Genomic DNA, 24,551 nt, shown 5'->3' with positions numbered 1-24,551 from the left:
ACACAATGATGATTCATTCGAAGGAAAAATAAAATTGTGATCGACATCAACAATTAAAATAGCGATTGTCGTCATTCATTCATTAACAAGAAGAAAAGAAATGTGTGCTTAACAATTATATATTGCAACTAGATTCTTTTACTGTCCAACACCGACAAATAAAAAAAAAACTGTTGTAAAATTAATTTACTCGATCGTTTGAGAAAGTACACTACTACAAATCAACAAGTACCAATTGTGAATTAACAAGATCAGTAGTTAAGTAGATTGTTATAAAGCATCAGTATACGAGCGAGACTGAAGACATATATATTGGTTATCATGCATGAGCTGGATATGAAAATTGTGTCATATATATTTGCCAGTTTCTGTAAGGAACAAAACAAAAAGGGTTGGGTTAGAACGTTAGGGATTGAATGTAGGTACGTAGGATAGGATGTAATGTAAAGAACTACTTAATTACTAAAAGTCTAAAAAACAAGTAATAATGTGCATTGAATATATATATTTAGTACAAAAATTCCGTTAAACATTGTGAAATTAACAATCATAATCAGGAAGGTTGAATGTAGCATTTTTCAGGGCCATACCAAATCTTTCCTTGGCCCGACATAAAGTTTTGTAATTTTTATATTAAGGTAGTGAGTCGTGACACCATTACCCAAATACAATGTCTCTATCCTTTTTTAGAAATAATTTCCTAATTAAATCCCGGCAATTATTAGTAGTATACAATTTGTTATTTATTGTTTACTATACAGACAATTTCTTGTCATGGAATTATAAAAATTGATTTCTTTTAACTTTAAAAAATACATTAATGTTCTTTAAAAAAAAAGTTCATAATGTTTGATGTTTTTTTTCCTTTTCTATTGATATAACAAATATGGGCCGTAAGCCCAAAACAGAACCCATTAAACCTGCAACGAAATAAGAAATTTCGCAATCGGACTTTTTTTTTATTTTGCCCATTTTCTTCAACAAGATCGGAGAAGCGACGGCGAAAATGGAGGAACGAAACGACAACGGAGACGGCGCCGGGGAGAGAAGTTTGTTGGATGGATCCGATCATTGGTGGTGGGCAATGGGAAGTGGAGCTCAAATCATGTGGGGAGTGAGATTGATTCGGAGAGGTTACGCCGGCGACGTTCGATTAATGCCACTCAAAGCCTGTGGAGTCGCATCGCTCTTCGTCGGCTCGTTAGCCACTAGCTCCATCGCAGTAGTCCGCGCCACAGGGATCCACACGGTTAGTTTAAAATATCATTGATCTCTCTTGTGTGTGTGAGTGAGAGAGAGGTTTGAATACAATTTGATGAATGGTGTGAAATTGTGGTATTTAGGTTCAAGATGCGATTGATCTTGGAGCTAGCATTAGAACTAATTTGGGGGTTACTCCTCAAATACCCGATAAGCAAATCACGGGTACGCCGGTTTTGTTTCTTATAGGGTTTAGTTAATTCACTAATTGGACCAAAGATTGTTTATTGCTAAATTGTAAGGTTTTGCAGAAAGAGACGGATGATTTTGTCATGAACTGATCGAGCTTGCTTGAAGCTCTGTTCTGTCGGATTCACTATGAGACGATCATGGAATAGTTCTTTGTTTGGTTCTTCAACGATGCTTCTGGCTATTCGAGTTTGATGTTCATATAGATAGACGAAATTTAGGTCGTCTTTGTCTGAATCTTGGACAAGGGTTTTGAGTTCATACATTTAGATGATACTATATGTTGTTATAGGTTGTGTGCTCTGTCTTAGTTTCCTTTCTTAAGATCAAAGTTTTTAAACGGGAAACCTTGGCCTTTTTTTTTCAATAAATCATAGCTCAAAATTGACAAAATTTATATAATTATATATATACATGTGATTTGTGGCTAACGATTGATCCTGCAAAGGTCTTATATTTATGGCTAAAGAGCAGCTACTGGTGGAATACAATCAACTATCAGACTCAAAATCTACTACCTTACAAATTTACATTTACTTCCCCACTTTATATTCTCAAATCCAATACCTAAAAGGCTCTCTTAAAAGTGGAAGTGTCAAGAAAGACAACTAACGTTCGAAACTTCCCTCTTGACGGATGAATACTCTGATTAGTTAAGAATCTTTTTCATTTGTTTAAAAAAAAAAAAAATTAAAACTCTCACACTGCTTGCCAATAAAAATATTTTGTCTTTCTATGTTCAAATAAGTGTTAGATTTGAAAAGTCAATATCCTAACTTTTTTTTGTTTTGCGTCAACAAGTCCGTATCCTAATTATTACCGAGTTTGTCTGAACTTTGTATGGCCCACGCCCAACTGTCATGTACTGTAGTAGTAATTGGTTTCTTTTCAGCAACCCCCACAGTCCAGTGTTTTCCACGTTCCATACTGACTGCAAAATATCGTATTCGCATTCGTATGTACCTAATAATAGTTTCAAGATCTTTTGGAAAAATCCTATCCGTAAGAAGGAAATCATTAAATTATGTTTTGACGTAGATTATATATTCTTTTCTAAAGACCACATTTAGGTATGATGTTAAATAAACTTAACCGAACGTAATTTCTGATTAGTTAAATGTGTTTACAAGTGGTGTATTATATAGGGTTAGTTGTGTGTGGTTGTATATGTTTTCTTTTGATGGATTTTCTGTTTGAATTTCAAATTTTGGACACCTATATGGCTTAGATAATATGATTTGTCTGTTTGGATTATATATGCCATGACAAAAAGATATATAGATTCTACACACTAACACACACACAAAAAAGATTTGCAGACTGATCCTTCAAAAGCTATTCTTAGAGTCTTCAGCAAAAGAGTTTTTGTATATACAATATTAGAATTAACTTTGGGACTAAATTCTACACTTAGCAGTAATATTATTATCATTCAAGACCGTTTTGGTCATTAAAAATTATTACTATTAAGTATTAATATTATGGGATACAGTGGAAGATAGACTGACAGATAGAATCATAGATCTTATTTTGGGGGTTATGAAACTTATCAAAAACACAAATGACGAGAGAGAGAGTGAAATGGTAGATATGACTAAGACCCATTTCATTAAATACACCAGAAGAGATAGTGAGATGGTTGATGGTGATATGACTAATTTATTAAAGCACAAAAGACGAACGGGATAGAGTGAAACGACGTTGTCCAAGCATGAGAAGAACGTTCACTTTTGCATAACCTGCATAATCGAAGCCACCGTCTGGATAAGAGTCATTACCAGCAGAAGCGTGGCAGCGACGGTGGCCGTACCTCTCCATAGATTACCGAAATACTGGCGTCCGAGGATGGTGCGTGACCTATTGTATGGATTGTCATAATAGGCGTTGACTCTAGACGCTATACCAGCATAGTAAGAACGACTCTCGACGACGCCCGAAAATAGTGTGTTCACCATCTCCGCCACGGCCACCGAACTCTTCTCCCCCCAGTTGTTTAGTATCCCTTTCAGAAATCAGAACCATACCAAGCCATATTACTATATTAGTATATATTTATTATGCGAGAAAAGTTAAGCAAAGCACCAAGCAGCATTAAACACGGAGCAGTACTTACTCGGAATTAGAGGATTTTATACGGTTTAAACGTTTGTATGATAGAATAATATATTTGGAAAGTATACTTATATGGTGAAAAACATGACTTCCAAATAGTATTAAAAATATTTCTCAAATGGTAAGTATGAAATTAATCAAATAATCGATTTTATGCATCAACAACATAAATTTGAAAAGTCAAAATCTTGAAATTTTAACTAATGTAAATAAATCGTTGTGGCAGCTGCTTAGGTGGACCTACTTTTGCTTAATAACAAACTTCACAGTTTCAATGTGTGAGATAATTGCTACAATTTGTGGATGTTTAACTTTAGGTTATACTGCATTTAGAACACTGGTATATACACACCAACAATATGTACATACGTACCGTTCTCCATGAGCAAGTCGACATCCTTATCAGTGTCGATGAGAAAATCCAAGAAACTAACGAAGTTACATACGTACGCTTCGAAAGGGTAATGGCATTGCTCAAGCGCCATTATATTTCTTAGTGTGATCTCCGCATCATCTGGAACCCACAAACAAGGTATCATCAAACAACCATTCTTGAACTTCACATCTATCGAGAACTCATCTGTCACGGCCTTGAACTTCACTCCTGCACTGTGTAGCTTTGCTGCATTATACATGTTTTTGATGATCGGGGGCTCTGTTGGGTTTTTTGACGACCCATGTGTCTTCATGCGATGAGTTTTGAGTCGTTCAAGACGACTCTTTTCTGTATCTCTTGACCCTTGTATCTCCATGGGAACACATCGGAAAAGATCAGCTATATATCTGAATTTGGTCTTTGTTGTGTTTCTTGATCCATGTGTCTCCTCCATGCGAAGAGCTTCATGACGACTCCTTTCTGATTCTGTTGACTTGTGTGTTCCCAAGCTGGCAAATCGGAACAGACCAGCTAAAGATCTGAACTTACTCTTGGCTTTTCGTTTGGACTTAAGTGTCTCCACACGAACACATCGGAATAGATCAGTGAAATGTTTGAATTTGGAGTCATCTCTGATATTACCTTGGAATCTGAAGTAAGTGATGACTATCTCACGAAGAGTCTGGTTCGGGCGGAGTAATGGAACGATAGGATCGAAGAGTTTCTTGAGGATGAAGTAAGGAAGTTGATTCTCGAGCAAAATGAGGTCTTCATCCACAGTGGTTTGAAGACAAGGTTGCTCAAATATAGGATCCCATGTCTTGTTGGTGCCTGATCCTTGATGCACAAGCAAGGTGTAATCTTTACTCCTTAAAAGGAACTCAAGTATGAAAACAGAGTCGTGTAGGATCATGTCCACGAACTTTGTCGATTCAATCCAGGCAGTCGATTCAGAGTAGCTTGCCCTGATTACATCTTCGTCTTTTTTGATTATTCTTCTGAATTCATCAATGGTTTTTTCCCCTCCAAGCCTTTTTGAGAATCTTGCGAGGTAAAACTTCTTATGCTCCTCCATGTTCAAGTAGCCCATTAGCTTTGTGTTTGTGATATCTCCACGAGACTTGAGAGCTTGAGATTTTGAAGAATGGTGAAGAGGTCCAATGAGGAGTAATTGTGGCGTGTATGCTTCTGGATTTACACGACGTAGACGATGAGGGACTCGGTAGATGCAACGGTGCTCAGGATTTGTAGGAAACCACCACATCCCGGGAGCCGATTCGTTAAACTCAAGAATCGTGTCCGGTTCATGATTCAACCTTCGGTTCATTATTTCCAAAATGTAGTCCAGTGCCTTCTCTCTCTAGAATCTGAAGTTTGTCTTGTAATAAAGAGATATAAAGTGACAGTTTTGAGAGAGCAAATGAGAGTAAATGTGAAGAAGGAGGAAGAAGAAAGACGACGAGACAGTACTTAATTTCCCTCTTAGTAGTAAATGAGGAGGAAAATTCCACACGAACGTGTCCATGTACATGAAAGTCACTTGTTCACATATGTAGTAATAAATTGCACATGTTAATTTATATATTAACATAGGTTTGTGGATTCAGAGCCCAATGTCATTCGAGATCGAGTCTTTTTTTTTTTTTTTTCACTTAATTTGTTGTGTTTTTCTAGATCTTCACAACACCTTCCCTCCTTCTATAACTTTGGAAAGATTTAGCAGTACTTTCTTATGATGACCCAATGGATCCTTATTTTGAGGTCAAATATGTTTATTTCAGTTGATGTTCTTATCCTTGGGAATTAGCTTAAGAAAATCTTATACATGCAATTGCAAAATGATTTTGATAGGGATGAACATTCAGATGAAAGTCACTTGCAATTTGCAAATAAGTGCACCATTTGTACTACTACGCAATCACTTTTTTTTTTAAGCAGCATTTGTTTTCTTACAAAATACTACATATGTAGTTGGATATTATAGTGTGTAAAAAGAGGTCGCCCTAGCCTCCCTTCCCTCTCTGGCACGAACTCTGAGATCTACTCCCCCGGCGGCGCCGAGCCCGATCGGCGTCGCTGGGACTTGGGTTCTTCTTCTCCGTGGTCTCCTCTTCCTCTGTAATCTACTTGTTTCCGTTTTCAGTCCTCCCGGAGATATGTTGAGATTTCAGATCTCATCTCCGCTGCTACTACAGCTTCAACCATTCTATTCGCCTCCGCACCTGGTTACTTCCCTCGGTGAACCCTCTACATCGAGCCCTATCCGCTTTGGTTTTACTCGAGAGATCTATCAGAGTCCCTCTAGACTCGGCCTCCGTCTATCTCACCACCCCCTTAAGCCGTCAAATATCACACCTTACCTATCCTCGGATTCAAATCCTCTCACCAAGTACTTTGCTTGGATGCAGCTGGACGGAAGCTCTGTTTTGACGCCGGCACCGGTGAACCGTTTGACAAAGAGACCCTCCTCTTGGGCGACCTCTAATTCCCTCTCGATAACCCTCTGTCCCAGGTTCGCTCTACATTTATATTCCAGCCTCCTGGTAGATAGTTTACTTTGGCTAAACTATAATGCATCCCCGATCTGGAACCCACCTCGACCTGCTATTGATTGTGTTATACCAAGTTTATATCTGTTAGTTTTGATGTCTCCTGCTTGGTCAAGTCGAGTAAATCTCGAGAGCAGAACATGGATTCTTTCTAGATTGCTTGAGCTCCCCTTGTGTCGAGTCCAATACTTATCCGGGTTTGGTCTTAACTTTACTCTTCCCCTCTCTAAACAACTTTCGATAAACTTAATGGTCTCTCTAGTCCGAAGACTGCTAGTGAACCTCAAGCTATCACTGCTGTTAGACCTGGTTAAGAATCTTTTGGAAACCATGTTAAACGGATACCCTAGGGATGATCTCATTAATGGAGATAGTTTGGGGAAGCTAGGCATTATGATCCCACCTCTGCGGAGTGGGGGTTACCTATGCTTCACAAACTCTCTACCTTTTCCTTGCCTAAACCCAAAGAACTTTCAACCGCTAATTATCTACTTTATGAAGCACCCTCATCGTAACTTGAAGACGAGTGGCATTATGATCATAACTCCAAGGAGTAATGGTTACCACAACCTCTTTAAGTCCTGTTCTAGCACCCTTGGACCACCAACTACCAATGTAGTAACCGGTCATCAGAGCCATAGCAAACCTGCTCGACCCTTTGGCAACTTAGCTCTGCCAGTTTCATATCCGCCCAGTCTTCGACGTCTCAAGACAGTGGCCCCCTACTCCTTTGACTTGCTCATGGAGTCTGCATCGGTTGCTCTTGATCTTACAAGCTCCATATTGCTCCCAAGCAGGTGGTTCACATCTCTCAAGTCCTTCACACCGAATGCCCTTATCTACTTATGTATTTCTATTGCTCTATGCCTTGTTTTAGCTTACCATGTTCTGTACTCTAAGCTACCCCTATCTTGTATGTTACTTTCTATTTGAAATGGAATGATAACATCTCTTTGATCAAAAAAAAAAAAAAATGTAGTTGGATATTATAATGACAATTTGATGTAAAAATATATTGATTGGCAAAAAACATGTGAATAGGAAAGTCTTCTAATGATTTCACAGCTAACCAATTAAACCTTATTCTTAAAGAGTTGACAATGAAACTATATTGACAATGCCATCATCCATGAGTGTGGAAAGAAATGTTTGTTTCAAAAGCATTTGGAGCTAAGCTTGTATTAATTGATTCTGCCAAAGGCATGACTGGAGCAGTTTAGAAAGCTGAAAAAGTCTTGGAAAACCACTACTGATGCTTACATCTTCCGACAATATGACAACTTTACGAATCCAAATGTTTGTGGTGTCTGTTTTTTACATATTACAATTCGTGTGGTGTTATTTCTAGTCACTACAAAAAAACATGTGTTTTGAATCATTTATTTTATATATTTGCATTACTTATAATTGATGCAAACTAATTTTACATCATTTAGTTAAGTGATTTATATTTTGTTGATGTAAATATTTTACATCATTTGACATAAATAATTGCATCATTTTTAAATTGATGTTAATATGCATCAATTTTAAAAAGTAATGTTAGTTTTATATCAATTAATATAAATGATGTTAATATTTGTTACGGTTATAAAAATTGATGTTAATATTTGTATCAATTATAAATAAGTGATGTAAAAGTTAGTGTCAATTGGATTAAGTGATTCCAATTATTGTGTCATTTACAAAAATTGATGTTAAATATTTATATCAATTAAAAATAATTGATATAAAAATTATTGTGAATTTCTCTAAATAATAATAATAAACTTATCAATTCCTTCCAATAATAACAAATAATAATAAATAAAACGAATATTTTATAAAATGATGTTAAAATATATTAAATTTCAAAGAAAAGAAAACAAATATGTACGGTACATTGCTCGAAATTCAAACCAAAACCCAAAAAAACATGAGCTTATAGAAAAATTAAACCTCTGTTCTTCTAAACTATACAAACAAGTTTACAACTGCTGCCAAAATAAACTTAAACTAGGAAATATTCCATGCTTAAAGCACGGTTCAACATTTAAAAAAAAAATTATAATAGAATAATAAAAGTTATTGTTATATTTTTTTAAAAATTATTTTGTTTGAGATATTTATTTTTAATTTTTTCTGTAAATCTATATATGTTTTTTTGAACACTAATTATTTTAGAATATTATAATATTTTATTTTTGATGTATATTACAGTTTTTATATTGTTTATTTGTTTTATTTGCATCATTATTTTGTGAAATATGAAGTAGTAATTTTAATATTATAATTATGAACAAATAAAATTTGGGAGTTACTCCTCAAATCCCGGATAAGCAAATCACCGGTACGCCGATGTTGTTTCTTATAGGGTTTAATTAATTCACAAATTGGACCAAAGATTGTTTCTTGCTAAATTGTAAGGTTTTTGTGGGGATTTTGTTGTGTTGTAGAGAGAGACGGATGATTTTGTCATGAAGAGATCGAGCTTGTTTGAAGCTCTCTGTTCTGTCGGATTCACTATGAGACGATCATGGTCATGGAATAGCTCTTTAAATTGGTTCCTCAACGATGCTTCTGGCTATTCGAGTATGATGCTCATATAGATAGACGAAATTTGGGTCGTTTTTGTCTGAATCTTGGACATGGGTTTTGAGTTCATACATTATGTTGTTATACTTATGTTCATACAAGGGTTTTGAGTTCATAAAAGATCTTGGATGATACTTCTATTGTTATATGTTGTGTCTTAGTTTCCTTTCTTAAGATCAAAGTTTTTAAACGGGAAACCTGTATGATATGGCTAAAGAGCAGCTACTGGTGGATACAATCAACTATCAGAATCAAAATCTACAACCCTTTACAAATTTACATTTACTTCCTCACTTTTATATTCTCAAATCCAATCTCGTCTTCAAAACCTAAAAGGCTCTCTTTAAAAGTGAAAGTGTCAAGAAAGACAACTAACTTTCGAAATTTACCTCTTGACGGATAAATATACTCTGATTAATTAAGATTCTTTTTCATTTGTTTAAAAAAAAAAAAATTAAAACTCTCACTTTGCTTGCCAATAAAAATATTTTGTCTTTCTATGTTCAACCCTTCTAACACAGTCCAGTGTTTTCCATGTTCCATATTGACTGCAAATATCGTATATTCGTATGTACCTAATAATAGTTTCAAGATTTTTGGAAAAATCCTATCCGTAAGAAGGAAATCATTAAATTATGTTTTGACGTAGATTGTATATTCTTTTTTAAGACCACATTTAGGTACGTATGATGTTAAATAAACTTAACCGAATGTAATTTCTAATTAGTTAAATGTGTTTACAAGTGGTGTATTATTAGTTGTGTACTTGTGTGTGGTTGTATATGTTTTCTTTTAATGGATGTTTTCTGTTTGAATTTCAAATTTTGACACCTATAGGCTATATGGCTAATATAATATGATTTGTCTGTTGGATTATATAGGCTATCACAAAAATTATATATATAAAAGTAGAGTTTCAGTCTCTCCTTATTGGTCCACTTGGCAATATAATTTTAACAAAAAAAAAATTATATTAGAACACAAATTTAAAACAATTAATTTTCACATTTAACTCACATAATATAAAACTGAAATCTTTATAGCTTCTCCCTATAAATTATGCATTAACTTTATTTCTCCACTAAATTATATTAATCAATTGTATTAAAACAAAATAATAAATTAGAATTGTAACTCTCATTTTTCTAAATGTAATTTTTCATCATTTCTCTTCCTATAAATATTCATTATCTTATTCTCTTAGTCTATCACTCTTTCATTCTCTCATCTTCTTCCACTACTCTCAAATCTCTTTTTTGTTTTGTTTTGTTTTGTATTTTTTTGTTATTGTTGTTGTATGGTTTATAAAAACTCAAATCAAATATCATTGTAAAAGCTTAGTTTTAGATTTTGTATGATATGTATATCTTATATATTTATTTTAATCTTTTAAAATGTTTATCTCCATTTTCTATTTTATATTAACATCTTATAAGTCATTATTTTCATACTTCCTTACAATATTCACCACAAAATGAGATCATAAAGTTGAAATGATCCATATGTAATTATCTATTATGTCTCTGGTTATCTCACATATTCATGTATCATTTTTAATAATTTATAAAGATCAATATAATATTTAAAGATCAATATAATTATCCATTTATCTATTTATAAAGACTATTTTGTTTTGTGATCCAATTGTAAAATCTGCAGAGATCAATATAATATATATATATATATATATTTTTTATTATTTGAGGTTTTTGAAAACAAAAAGAACATAATTAAACAATTGGTTTTTTTGTGTCTTTAATCAAAATAAAAAATATCCAAAAAACAAAACATATTCAACTGGAACTTAAATATAAAAATAAAATATAATTTTAAAAATATCATTTCACTAAATTCTCTAAAGATGAAACCATTAGAATGAAATCTAGCAGTCTAGCACTATAAATTAAATTGATGAGTGAAAACCAAAAAAATATAAGTTATCCTTGGGATTTTAAAAATTATTGAGATTGAAGAATTCATATAATTTTATAAGAAAACTAATTTAGTTTGTCACTTAAAAGTAATATTTTTTTATTTTGAAATATTATTTGTAAGTGTTGAGTTTATATCAACAAACAACCAAATTATGTGAATTTTGATTCAGCCACTTGGTATTCCTTTTATTTTAGGTTATAAAAAATTAAAATATTTATTTATAATTAAAGACATGTAACTCCATTTAACTCAAATGTAACTCCTATCCAATAATTGTACATTAATTCATTCCTCCTACTAACTTATTATCTTTGAAGAGAAATTATTTTTGGTTAAATTTTAATATTTTTTTATTTATTTTGGTTGGCTAAACTTATATTCATATTTTGGTTGGCTAAATTAATATATTTCTCATGTAAAATTATTGTTTATAATATATTTCTCATTTCAAAGTTTAAAGCAATATATCATATATATAAAAGTAAGGTTTTGGTCTCTCCTTATTGGTTGATTTTCATTTAATGTTTTCTAATTTTTTTTATTTTTTTTTATTTGCTTTCTAATTGCTTTAAACAATATTTAAGATCCAATAAACACAATACATTTAACTCACACATTAAAATAAAATTATAACTGAAAATAAAATAAATTATGCATTAATCATATTCTACCACTTAATTTTATTCAAACACAATAAATTACTATTATAACTCCATAGTTCTAAATGTAACTTCCATCATTTCTTATCATATAAATAAGCATTCTCTCAATCTATCATTATCTCATATTGACATTCTTTTACTATCTCATTTTCACATTCTCTCATTCTCTTCTACAATACCTCAAATCATTTTTCGTTTTTTTTTGTTATTTTTGATTTCTTATTTTTGTTGTATGGGTTGTAAAAAAAATAAAATATCATTGTAAATTGTTAATGCTAAATTTTAATTTTAGAGACTACATGATATATATTTTACATTGTTCTTATTTTAAAAGATTTATCTCCTTTATCTAATTTGGGTTATTATCTTATAAGTAATCATTCTCTCTTCCTCTCCCACCAATATCAAATGTTGTTATATCTCATATGTGTTGTAAGAGTTTGATTCTATATTTTATTTTAGAAAGTATTATATATATATATATATATAGATATTACATTATTCTATTTTTTAAAGATTCATCTCCATTATCTAATTTGGATTACCATCTTATAATAAACATTCTCTCCTCCTCTCCTACCAATATCAAATGTTGTTATATCTCATATGTGTTGTAACTTGTAAGAGTTTGATTCTATATTTTAATGTAAAAAGTATTATATATATTTAACATTGTTTTCAATTTTTATTTTATTTCTATAAAAAAATATTTCTTTTATATTTCTTGCCTTTCTAATCTATTCATATTTATTTTTTAAATTTACATAGTTAAATTTAAATTCACATATGTTGGTTTTAACAAAGCAATCAACTTTATTTGAGAATTAAATGTTCCTATTCATTTTTAAACGATCAATGTGTAACATATAAGCATTTTGTCTTGCAATCATAAGTTCCATTTCTATTGCTTAACTCCATGGTTAAACTATAATATATGTTGTCCTATTTGTAGGAATAACAACATACTTATTTAATTTATTTAAAAGAGCAGATAATTACACGAAATAAACATTTCTCTAAATTTTATAATTCAATCAGTGAGTGTACTTATTACTTTGAAAAACTTTTACATTGAAGTTCATAATATCATATAAGAAAACTAAAATACTATATCACTTCAAATTTGGAAGGAAACACTTGGTATTCCTTTTTAAAAAAGTCAAGACACATATAAAAATTTATTAATATTTAACTCACTTTAAAAACATTAAAGGTCATTTAACTCAAAAATAACTTCTATCCAATAATTTCATACATTCCTCCCACAAATAAAAAAATATATATATGTTCAAGATTATATTTAAATATTACATAATTTTTTAGTTAGCTAAATTTATAGTCACATATATACAATATATATACATAATAATTTATATCACTTATTAACACCATAATTTCACCCATTATTTGCTTAACTCAATATTGGTTTCAAAGCCAACTAAAGAAAAACAGAAACGGTCTTATTGATATTAGACCAAAACATGGGCATACAAACATAATCACTTACACGGAAGATATTTTAAAAAAATAACTTATTATTGCAACATCAACGTATGAAGGGTTTACATAAGCAGTTAATTAGAAAATCTATAATACAATAAATGTATTGGAAACAATATCAGTCAATGATAAGATTGGATCCTCAAAAGCAAGAAACAACATTTTCATAATTCATAAAAAATAAACGGCACAATTATACACATCTGAACGAAATGGTATAAACATATAGTGTATAAATAAAAGTGACGGCAAAGCCCGTATATGCCTAATTAAAACGAAATAATACAAAAGAGAAAACGAAAAAGACCAAAAAAAACAAGAAAGTGCCAACTACACTACAACCCACGCGTTGCGTGGAGAAGCACCTAGTAATAAACAAATTAAAGTGAGCAAACTTTTTATTTAATAGAAGTCATGTGCCAATCTAGGATTGACAAACTTCTATGACACATATACAAACTGGAAATAACTTATTCAAATACTAGCACCAAAGTCTAGCATTTTTTGTCACATACACACAATGGTTGCAAACAAAGAAAATAAAACTCTGAAACTTGGATGTGGTAACTTCATGGATATGCTTGTTTAAGCAGTCTCAACAACAGTTGAAGAGCCCTTGGTACAGAAAGTAGAACATGCCTTTGCGCATTGTGCGACCGCTCCACTCACAGTTTCACTCGCATCTACTTACCGAAAAAGTAATAGAATGGGTTAACATTCTCTTGTCTACCATTACAAAATAAATAATAATATTGTAATTAGTGAGCTTAGATGCTTCGTTTTACCAGAGTTTTGGAGTGTCACCATGGCAGCGCACACAGAAGATGTACATCCCAACTTACAGTATTCATTGACAGCATCACCTTGAGTAAAATATTCGAAAAAAATTAAACATTGATGAAACATGGTAACAATTGACATATTAAAGCACGATACAAAAAAAAATTACCTGAGTTTTGGAGAGTGTCATGTGTATATCCGTTAGGACATTTGCCGTTAACGATTTTGCATCCACTGAGAGATGCACACATTGGTCGGGAGCCTCCCGCAAAACGGCAAGTGTTATAGATATTTCTAGCAGTCGTAGACGAGCAGCAACTCTTTGCCTCCACTTGAATTTGTGCCATGACCAAACTCATTATGAGCACACTTAGAATAACAGTTTTGCCTTCCATCTTTTGATTGATTACTTGTTTGATCACAATATATATTTAGCCTGTGATGATGAAATGGTGATGAAACAAGACTTGCTTATATACTAGTTGTTCTACAGTTTTCTACCACAAACTTTATTCCACACCTTTCTAGCAAGCTACATAGAATCTACATATTGGCTGGACCACCCTATCCCAATGGCTACCACAAACTAGTTTACCTAATTCGTCCAATCTGCTCAAAATAACATTTTATATTTGTTTCTACAAATGGCAATTTATGTTTGGGAAAATCAAAATTTATTTGTGAAATATTGTTTCATTTAGAGCACGTACGTTATAGAACTAAGCGTTGAATTATGAATAATATATATTCTAAACATCTACTTTTCAATTTTTGGTTTGCGTGCTTGCGCTAAGTATGATGTGTGTGTTCCTAATGTACGTAGCCGTATATTATTTCGTCACACTCTCATAATTTGGTGTATGAGAGAACATAAGTTGAATAAGGCATGGTCTTGAGTGATTGTGTTTGACAGTGTTTATTTATTTATTTATTTATTTATTTATTTATTTATTTATTTATTTATTTATGATTTCTTGCATAGTTAATAGTTATTGTTCACTATACTATTTAGCTGTTACGATTTCATTGTTACTTTGATCACATGAATTACTGCATGTGTGATATTTACTAATGAATCATCATAAGGACTGAAGTTGGTAGATGAATGGGTTAATTAAAAACGTTTACGGATTTATTGTAAGAGCCATAAATATCGGATAAGATTTTTGAGTTCGGGATTGATACACTGAAAGCTAGAAGAATACCTGGGGATTAAAAGAGGAAGGGACAAAATAGTTCTATCACAACGTACGTGTTTTATGTTACCTCTATTTACCCAACTTTCTTGCGGTTATTAAAAATATTTTCATCGTCGGGTCGTTGTTTTGATTGTGTTTTAATTCTTCGCAGTTAATTGTCATGCAAGACTGTTTTGGTCAATAATATTATTATCATTCAAGACCGTTGTGGTCATTAAAAATTATTACTATTAAGTAAGTATTAATATTATGGGATACAGTGGAAGATAGACTGACAGATTTCATAGATCTTATTTTGGGGGTTATGAAACTTAATTAAAAAACAAATGACGAGAGAGAGTGAAATGGTAGATATGACCCATTTCATTAAATACACCAGCAGAGATAGTGAGATGGTTGGTAGTGATATGACTAATTTATTAAAGCACAAAAGACGAACGGGAGAGAGTGAAACGACGTTGTCCAAGCAAAGAGAAGAACGTTCATTTTTGCATAACCTGCATAATCGAAGCCACCGTCTGGATAAGAGTCATTTACTAACAGAAGCGTGGCAGCGACGGTGGCCGTACCAGAGCCGGTCCCAAGAACAGGTTGATGAAGCATGTGCTTGCGGCCCGGAAATTATATCTAATATTTCGGCCCTAAAATTCCTGAATAATGTGGTTAGTGTAGTGGTAAATGTGTACCAAGTTGTGTTTGTGGTCGAAGGTTCAATCCATAGCACCATCAGTTTTTACAATTTTTTTCTTTGAGCTTGTGGCCCCAATATCTTTTGCAACGGCCGTACCTCTCCATAGATTACCGAAATACTGTCGTCCGAGAGGATGGTGCGTGTGGAAAAAGATCCCACATTGGATAGATATGAACGAACTTGAATAATATATAAAGGGTTAGAGCCTCTCCACTCATTGCCAATTGGTTTTGAGTTGGAAGCTCACAGTAAAACCTTAATTTAACATGGTATCAGAACCTACACACGCTGGCCCATTAATTAATCCGGCCCAGACAGTGGCCCGATCACCCCATTAATTGATGGCCTAAAGAAGGCCCAATTCCATCGAGATAGCTAAAAAAAAGAACATTATCTCGAGGGGGCGTGATGGATTGTCGAGATTAATTGCTAGAAGAGCCATTATCTCCAAGGAACGTGTGGAGATAAATCCCACATCGGATAGATGTGAACGGACTTGAATAATATATAAAAGGTTAAAGCCTCTCCAATCATTGCCAATTGGTTTTGAGTTGGAAACCCACAATAAAACTCTAATTTAACAGTGCGTGACCCATTGAATGGATTATCATAATAGGCGTTGACTCTAGACGCTATACCAGCATAGTAAGAACGACTCTCGACGACGCCCGAAAATAGTGTGTTCACCATCTCCGCCACGGCCACGTACGGAACTCTCGCCCTAGTTGTTTAGTATCCCTTTCAGAATCATATACCATGCCATATAATTAGTATTTATATGCAAGAAAAGTTAGAATTAGATGATTTTATACGGTTTAAACATTTGTATGATACAATAATAAAATAGATAACATGGTAAGTATACTTATATATGGTAAAAACATGATTTACAAATAGTATCAAAAATAGTTCTCAAATGATTATGAAATTAATCAAATAATCCATTTTATGCATCAACATAAATTTGAAAAGTCAAATCTTCAAATTTTAACTAAAGTAAATAAATCGTTAACAAACTCCACAATTTCAATGTGTGAGATAATTGCTACAAATTTGTGGATGTTTAACATACACACATAAACAATATATGTACATACGTAAATTAAGCGTACCGTTCTCCATGAGCAAGTCGACATCCTTATCAGTGTCGATTAGAAAATCCAAGAAACTGACAAAGTTACAAACGTATGCTTCGAAAGGATAATGACATTGCTCAAGCGCCATTATATTTCTTAGTGTGATCTCCGCATCATCTGGAACCCACAAACAAGGTATCTTCAAACAACCATTCTTGAACTTCACATCTATCGAGAACTCATCTGTCACGGCCTTGAACTTCACTCCTGCACTGTGTAGCTTCGCCGCATTATACATGTTTTTGATGATCGGGTGCTCTGTTGGTTTTTTCGATGACCCATGTGTCTCCATGCGATGAGTTTTGAGTCGTTCAAGACGACTCTTTTCTGTATCTCTTGACCCTTGTATCTCCATGGGAACAAATCGGAAAAGATCAGCTATATATCTGAATTTGGTCTTTGTTGTGTTTCTTGATCCATGTGTCTCCTCCATGCGAAGAGCTTCATGACGACTCCTTTCTGATTCTGTTGACTTGTGTGTTCCCAAGCTGGCAAATCGGAACAGACCAGCTAAAGATCTGAACTTACTCTTCGTTTGGACTTAAGTGTCTCCACACGAACACATCGGAATAGATCAGTGAAATGTTTGAATTTGGAGTCATCTCTGATATTACCTTGGAATCTGAAGTAAGTGATGACTATCTCACGAAGAGTCTGGTTCGGGCGGAGTAATGGAACGATAGGATCGAAGAGTTTCTTGAGGATGAAGTAAGGAAGTTGATTCTCGAGCAAAATGAGGTCTTCATCCACAGTGGTTTGAAGACAAGGCTGCTCAAATATAGGATCCCATGTCTTGTTAGTGCCTGATCCTTGGTGCACAAGCAAGGTGTAATCTTTACTCCTTAAAAGGAACTCAAGTATGAAAACAGAGTCGTGTAGGATCATGTCCACGAACTTTTGTAGATTCAATCCAGGCAGTCGATTCAGAGTAGCTTGCCCTGATTATATCTTCGTCTTCTTTGATTATTCTTCTGAATTCATCAATGGTTTTTTCCCCTCCAAACCTTTTTGAGAATCTTGCGAGGTAAAACTTCTTATGCTCCTCCATGTTCAAGTAGCCCATTAGCTTTGTGTTTGTGATATCTCCACGAGACTTGAGAGCTTGAGATTTTAAAGAATGGTGAAGAGGTCCAATGAGGAGCAATTGTGGCGTGTATGCTTCTGGATTTACACGACGTAGACGATGAGGGACTCGGTAGATGCAACGGTGCTCAGGATTTGTAGGAAACCACCACATTCCGGGAGCCGATTCGTTAAACTCAAGAATCGTGTCCGGTTCATGATTCAACCTTCGGTTCATTATTTCAAAATGTAATCCAGTGCCTTGTCTCTCTCTAAAATCTGAAGTTTGTCTTGTAATAAAGAGATATAAAGTGATATAGTTTTGAGAGAGCAAATGAGAGTAAATGTGAAGGAGGAGGAAGAAGAAAGACGACGAGACAGTACTATAAAATTACTATATAAAATGAAAGAAAGATAGTTTCAACTTTCAAAGCTTTCCGACGATCCTTCTTACTCATAAGAAGAAAGTACTATAAAATTCAGTATATATGGTGATGATTTAATATTACTATTGTCGAATAAACTTGCCCAAAAGTAACCCCGAATCAAGGTCCCCTCTTTTCAACCTCACTTATTATGGGTAAGTGTTGCTTGCTTAGACATCTTTTTTTTCCACCATGCATGCATACACTCATGCATACACTTATGAGTTTTATCAAGTAAAAATGGGTGTTTACGTACTACTCATGGATCACAATCGAAATTGAAGAGGAACTTGGGGATGTAGGTACTGAAACAGAAGATCGATCATATATATCCTTAAGTAAGTAAATCATTAAATTCTGTAAGATACAGTATTAGTATTGTTGGTAGATCATTTTTGTTTTAATGTTAAAATTTCAAATATAACTGGTGAATTTTAAGGTTAATAGAACAGATCGACCTATATCCGGAGATAAAGCCGACTGCTTTTGTTTCTAGACGAATCTGAAGACTTCGAAAAAAGAAGGAAACGAATCTGAAGACTTCTCCTTTAGTCTGAATGACGATTTCGAGTCTTCGTTCGACCATCATCACTCTTTCCATTAAAAATAGAGAAATACCCTAAAATAGCACTATTTTAGGTTTTTCTTCCAAAGTTAGCACACAAGTTCAATTGTTTCAAATTTAGCATTTTTTTAATATTAAGTATTTAAATTAGAAAACAAAATTGAGTTTTAAGAAAAAGAAAAAAAAAATCAATCTCACGATTCTTTTTAGCTTTCTCCTGTGAAGGTTGTGATGAATCTTCCAATATGAGATCTTCATTTGCGATGTTAGATCTATTAGTTAGGTGCTAAATCAATCGATAGAAGCTCCAGTGAAGTGATTTAAGCAGAGATTCATCGAGTCCATTACCAATCGAATTCAGATTCGTAGTCCTGTTTGGTGTTGGTGATTTTAAATAGCGATGAAGTAGAGACAAGACGGTTTGTTGTTGTTAGCTCAGTCTTCTACTCCAATGGTGAAATTGAGACCTCAAGAAATGACTAGGCGTGTGACTCCCACGTCTTAGTTGATGTTGAGAAAATGCTTCCCAAATCCCAACGGAGATCTCTACATCGAAAGCTTGTTCGATGGGTTTCAACACGGATCTGGCAAATATATCTAGAAAGATGGGTACAAAGGTTATTGGAAACGAGGCAAAGCTTCAGGGAAAGGTAAATTCTAAAGGTGATTAGCTTCAGGGAAAGGCAAATTCTAAAGGTGATTAGTGTTTTACTTTATTCATCTTATTAGGCTGCATTTCTCCCTATTCTAATACTAAAATAAAACATTGTTTCGTGATTGTTGGAGAATATGCAAATCATTGGGTGCTCTCACTGTAAGTTGGTTCTTCTGAGCATCTTGGATTTTACTTTTGGACTCTGTTTCTATTTTTTGTATGCTCATAACTTTAGTAATCTCTTATGGTGCCTTTAAACAGGTTATTGCATAAAAGCAATTGGAATTATGATAAAATTAACAACGGAGGGAGTAAGCCGGGTATCCACATATGTGGCTTTTCGTCATGGTTGCAGGAACTTGTTTTAACAATGGTGTAATTTTTTTTATGAAGATTTTCCTGAAATTCAAGAAATCCTTTCTAGATATCTAGGAATTCTTCATGAAATATTGATTCAGACCCTTCTTATATGTGTACCAGTGAAAACATAGTTACCTATCAAAATATCCAAATCTTTTAATACAAAATCTTCATGAATATGTTGTAAACAAGTTTTGTGGAGATACTTGAGTTGAGGAAGGTTATCCTGAATTTCAAAGAATTCTTCCTGAAAATTATTGAATCTTTCCTAAAATAAAGGTGTTTTCTAAAACATAAGCATGTGGATATCAAAGAGGGACACTATAGAGAGGAAAAATACCATATGATTTTATGAACATCAACACATTATTTTACAAAATACATCATCCAAAAAGAATTTTAACATAAAATCGTAACATCTCAACATGAAAAAGAAAACAAAATATATTCTTCTTGATGGAGCAATCTTCATAAATAAAAGCCAATGGATAGCTGGTTAGGGCTCTCCCCTATCTTGAACTGGAGCTTAGGCAATGCGACAATTGTATGAAAGAATCTTCCATGTCCTGTGATAAAAATTGAAATCAGTAAAACATGTTCAGGAAAGTCTTCATGAATTTTCATGAAATTTGTCCTGAATTTGAATAATGTTAGAAGTTAAAAAGCTCACCTAAATTTGAAAGAATCCTTCTTAAACATTATTCAATCCTTCCTGAATTTACAAGAATCTTAAAACATTTTCTTACCTGAATTTCAAGGAACCTTCATGAATCTAAAGAAACTACCATTTGCTTAATTTAACATCAAATTCAAATTATTTTACAAAACACACCATCCAAAATATACTTATCATAAAATCCTAATGTGTAAACAAAGACTACAAAGACTATACAACAAATAATCAAACCCTAAACATCAAAGAGAAGCAAAAAAAAAAAAAACCCTTTTTATGAAGGTTATCATGAAGTTCACATAAGCTTTCATGAATTTCCTGAATTCTTGAATTTCGTGTTCAAGATCCTTGTTAAAAGCACTTCAAACAAATTCAATGCTCTGAACATTAGAGATACTACATAACAATAAACTAGAGAATTACATTATTGTCTTCAAACAATTTTATGAAGTTCTTCTTGAATTTCAAACTAGTAAAGTCAATAAGAATGAAACAACCATTCATCTCATGTATCTATAAATTAACATGGAGTAAACCTAAGAACAACCTTTGTTATAATTCTAGAAGAACAAAAGTAGAGAAATAAATGCAATATGAGTCATGATAAACATTTAACCAAATCAGCAAACCAATCTTGATGTATAAACGAAACATAAGCTTAATGTATAAATTAAGTCTAATAACTATGATATGTATAAACTTATCTCCTGGGTAAACAAACAAAGGTAACTACGTTTAATATAATATAAGAAACAAAGGTAATAAACATGTTTTTCTTGAAATCAGAATCTAAAAAAAGTCATTTGAGTTCAAACAAAATCAATTTTAAGAAATCAGAACCTGTAAAAATACCATGAGATTATGTTAAGCCATCTATCTACTTTAAGATCGACACATAATGAAACATGAGCAAGTAAAAAATCAATCAGATTGCACTAAGTACAAGTTACAAAAATTAAACTAAACTTAACCAAAATCTAGTACTCGTTAAATCAATAAATCTAATGAACACAGAAAATGTGGAAAAGAAGCTTACCAGATAATTAAAGACGGTGTAGGCTCGCCAGTTTAGAAATTGAGAGACACAAATCACAAATCATCCCATCTACTGAAAAGCTGAAACTTTTGAAATTGAGAAAGACAAGTTAATTACAACATAGGTTTCAATCGGACAAATCAATGAGACTTAAGAATCAAAACTACAATCAATCTTCACATTTGAGAAATCCAAAAATATCGATCTTACCGTGAATTGAAACTCTGAGATTAAAGAAGCGTTACAGCAAGAGAGAAGTGATGAGTTAAAACATTGAGATAAACCCATCGGAAAACCCCATCGAATACCCTTCTCTCTCTTTCACTCTTACTCCCATCGGCGATTAACGGCTTCGGTGGTGGGATTATCTCCGATTTCATTCGCTGCTTCATTCGAAATTCATCACTGTTTCCTCTTCTATCCTCGCTTATTCCCCATACATACACTCTGTTGCTCTATCTCCTCCTCCTCCGAGCCTCTAGTATTCATCGGAAGTTTTTTTAGGTTTTGTGACTATGGTGGCTGCGTTTTCCTCTTTTTCTTTTGTTTTATTTAATATTTTTATTTTATTTAGATAACTTTTCTCAAAAATTAAAATTGTGCTAAATTTGGAACAATTAAAAAGGTGTACTAGTTTTGGAACAAAAACTCAAATTTGTGCTATTTTTAGAATCTCCCTTAAAAATAAATCCAAACTTTGAAACCAAACTTTGCTATAAACTCGTCAACATAATAAACACCTTTATCTACGCAACTATAGTTTTCCATTCAAACAAAATAATAGTAATCATGACCGTTAGATTACCTTTTTAGTCTGAGTGACGTGGACTGTTCTGATCAAACTGAAGCGCAAAATGTGTTTAGTCGTGTTTATGAAAGGTTTTGGTTTCATCTCATAACAACAGCTTCGTTGTTTGGTTTCATCTCTCTGAGATTGTCTCAATGGTAGGAACACAACAGTATATAAATGTGTTTTTATGTCTATTTCAAAAATGTAAATTAATTAATTCGTATGAGAATATCTATCTATCATTTCAAAAGATAAATTCATTTAAATATTTTTTTTTGATTTTCATAACATTAACTCGCTAAATTTCGTTTGTAACGAGAATCTTAGACATTAACTCTGATTTAAATTTGTTTATGTGCAGAACAGTTTCCTATACATTAACTCTGTTGAACCGTTTCCTACACATGTACGGAAGCGCGTGGAGCAAAACTTTGTTGGTTTTCTTCTTTATTCTTCTTCTAATTACTAGTAGTACCTAGGACGACACGGTCCTAACTAGTACCTGTTCGGCTGTTCCCTAAAACCCATCAGTACTTCATTTTTAAGAAAACAATTTTTTTACTAATAAATTGTAAATCAGAGTTGGTCACGCGAACCCCATCAGTACTCCCCTCAGTCAGTCAAGATTCAAAGTTTTGAAAGAAAAAAGTAAGCTCTCTCTCTCTCTCTCCGTTCATCGTCTGATTCCCTCTCTCTCCAACGACGGCGGCCGGAGCTCTCTCACTCTATCTGTCTATCTCTCTCTCTTTTCTGTCCATCTTTTTCCCGCAGGTTACACAGAGGGTTTTCTTACAAATGCTTTCGATTCTAGGTTTCATCTCCTGAGCTTCTTCTCTTCTCTTTTAACTAGCTTCCATCGTCTTCTCTCTCAAGATGGTTCCTCTGCACTCATTTTTCCTCCGCTACTCTCTCCTTATTTCTGCTTCACGAGATCTGATGTTCTCTCTCAGTGTTCTGATCTGATGTTCATAATTTGCAGTGATGCGTGGGATCCGTACGCTCCAAGAAGCTCGCCATCGCATTTTCCAAGGAACAAGGGTTAATCTTTTTTCTCTCTTTCTTTTTCTTAGGGTTTTCCGGTGTTTATTAGTTTAAAGTTTAAACAGATAACGTAATCAGGTTAGTAATCGAGTTTAGATATGTAATCGTAGGATGTTAATATGATTTGATTTATCTCTGTTTTAATTAAGACATCCACTTTTATTTCGGTCCAGTATTTTTCCGGCCCAGAATAACTAAAATAAATATGGCCCGGCCCATTTTCTCTGTCTTACCCTTCAAAACTGTCTCTCTGGTTTTGCTTACACCAGAGAATTTTAGATTTACTGATGAGTGTGACACACTGTTAAGTAAACATAATTCAGGTATTTTAGCCGTATTAGTTGTAATCGTCTCTCTGTTTTCAGGTTATAAAGGCTGCTATTATCTCCACGAAGGCAATTTCATCAGACGTCGACAAATCCCACTATTTCCAGGTTTTCTTTTTATATACAGTGTAGAAGACTCGTTAAATACAGAGTAGAAGATTGGTTAAAATATCTAATCTCTTTTCCTTTCTGGTTATCTTTTTACAAGGATGCTAAAACTCTAGTTCTGGTGGTTATCTGTTTTGCTGTTTCTATAGCTTCCTCACTTGAAATCAGGTATAAAGCAAAAAAGATTATGTTAATTAGCATTCAATTGTATAAGTATAAAGACTCCAAAAGGATAAATCATACCACTATGATTTCATCCACAACTTTTTTTTAATCTAAATTTATAGTTATAAATCCAAATCTTTGAATTTTGTGAGCGTCTATATTCAAATACAAGAAAATAATTAGACGTGAATATTAAATCATAGTTCAAAAACACGTTAATGATTGTTAGTAAGGCTTACCCGGTTAACCACTAGAAAGTATGTTGCTTTCAGTGGGTTCTACACTAATAACCTGAAATATGAAACATCAAATAAGTATGAATTTTACTGCTTCTTTTCTCTGTAAATGTACTCATTAAACTTTTATTTCTACTTTTACCTGT

The 24,551-nt window shown here is 33.2% G+C and overlaps 3 protein-coding genes, 1 long non-coding RNA gene and 1 pseudogene across 5 annotated transcripts; 1 reads left to right on the top strand and 4 right to left on the bottom strand.

Annotated features, from left to right (window-relative positions):
- Positions 1–871: 871 nt before the first annotated feature.
- Positions 872–1,842, top strand: LOC104788325 (uncharacterized). Its single transcript, XM_010514073.3, has 3 exons — positions 872–1,249; positions 1,344–1,425; positions 1,512–1,842. Exons 1-3 carry the CDS (start codon positions 1,007–1,009, stop codon positions 1,523–1,525), a joined length of 339 nt encoding a protein of 112 aa, XP_010512375.1. The 5' UTR covers positions 872–1,006; the 3' UTR covers positions 1,526–1,842.
- Positions 1,843–2,890: 1,048 nt separating this feature from the next.
- LOC104788322 (UPF0481 protein At3g47200-like) lies at positions 2,891–5,487 on the bottom strand. The gene is made up of 2 exons (XM_010514071.3): positions 3,935–5,487; positions 2,891–3,451 (listed from the first exon to the last, which is right to left on the bottom strand). The coding sequence occupies exons 1-2, from the start codon at positions 5,262–5,264 to the stop codon at positions 3,174–3,176; spliced, it is 1,608 nt and encodes a 535-aa protein (XP_010512373.2). The 5' UTR covers positions 5,265–5,487; the 3' UTR covers positions 2,891–3,173.
- Positions 5,488–13,537: 8,050 nt separating this feature from the next.
- LOC104787218 (thionin-like) lies at positions 13,538–14,429 on the bottom strand. Its single transcript, XM_010512753.3, has 3 exons — positions 14,107–14,429; positions 13,943–14,020; positions 13,538–13,840 (listed from the first exon to the last, which is right to left on the bottom strand). The coding sequence occupies exons 1-3, from the start codon at positions 14,330–14,332 to the stop codon at positions 13,743–13,745; spliced, it is 402 nt and encodes a 133-aa protein (XP_010511055.2). The 5' UTR covers positions 14,333–14,429; the 3' UTR covers positions 13,538–13,742.
- Positions 14,430–15,618: 1,189 nt separating this feature from the next.
- Positions 15,619–18,263, bottom strand: LOC104788324 (UPF0481 protein At3g47200-like; annotated as a pseudogene).
- A 2,093-nt stretch (positions 18,264–20,356) lies between these two features.
- On the bottom strand, positions 20,357–22,390 carry LOC147945002 (uncharacterized). 2 transcript variants are annotated; one of them, XR_015558030.1, is made up of 3 exons: positions 21,950–22,390; positions 21,740–21,825; positions 20,357–20,596 (listed from the first exon to the last, which is right to left on the bottom strand). It is a non-coding gene; the product is annotated as an uncharacterized LOC147945002 (long non-coding RNA). The 2 variants fall into 2 exon arrangements; XR_015558031.1 differs by having other exon boundaries at positions 21,740–21,819.
- Positions 22,391–24,551: the final 2,161 nt, after the last annotated feature.

This window comes from Camelina sativa, chromosome 5 (assembly GCF_030686135.1).
Source record: "Camelina sativa cultivar CO46 ecotype springtype chromosome 5, ASM3068613v1".
NCBI classification, from domain to species: Eukaryota; Viridiplantae; Streptophyta; class Magnoliopsida; order Brassicales; family Brassicaceae; genus Camelina; species Camelina sativa.
Note: the sequence above shows the minus strand (reverse complement) of the source record. Positions and strands in the feature narration are given on the sequence as shown.

Excerpts from the sequence above, each read along its gene's own strand:
- LOC104788325 (XM_010514073.3), top strand. The coding sequence starts at position 1,007 with ATGGAGGAACGAAACGACAACGGAGACGGCGCCGGGGAGAGAAGTTTG. Across the intron at positions 1,250-1,343 it reads GCGCCACAGGGATCCACACG|GTTCAAGATGCGATTGATCT; the intron begins GTTAGTTTAAAA and ends TGTGGTATTTAG.
- LOC104788322 (XM_010514071.3), bottom strand. The coding sequence starts at position 5,264 with ATGAACCGAAGGTTGAATCATGAACCGGACACGATTCTTGAGTTTAAC. Across the intron at positions 3,452-3,934 it reads CGACTTGCTCATGGAGAACG|GGATACTAAACAACTGGGGG; the intron begins GTACGTATGTAC and ends GATTTCTGAAAG.
- LOC104787218 (XM_010512753.3), bottom strand. The coding sequence starts at position 14,332 with ATGGAAGGCAAAACTGTTATTCTAAGTGTGCTCATAATGAGTTTGGTC. Across the intron at positions 14,021-14,106 it reads TGACACTCTCCAAAACTCAG|GTGATGCTGTCAATGAATAC; the intron begins GTAATTTTTTTT and ends ATTTTACTCAAG. Across the intron at positions 13,841-13,942 it reads GGTGACACTCCAAAACTCTG|ATGCGAGTGAAACTGTGAGT; the intron begins GTAAAACGAAGC and ends TTCGGTAAGTAG.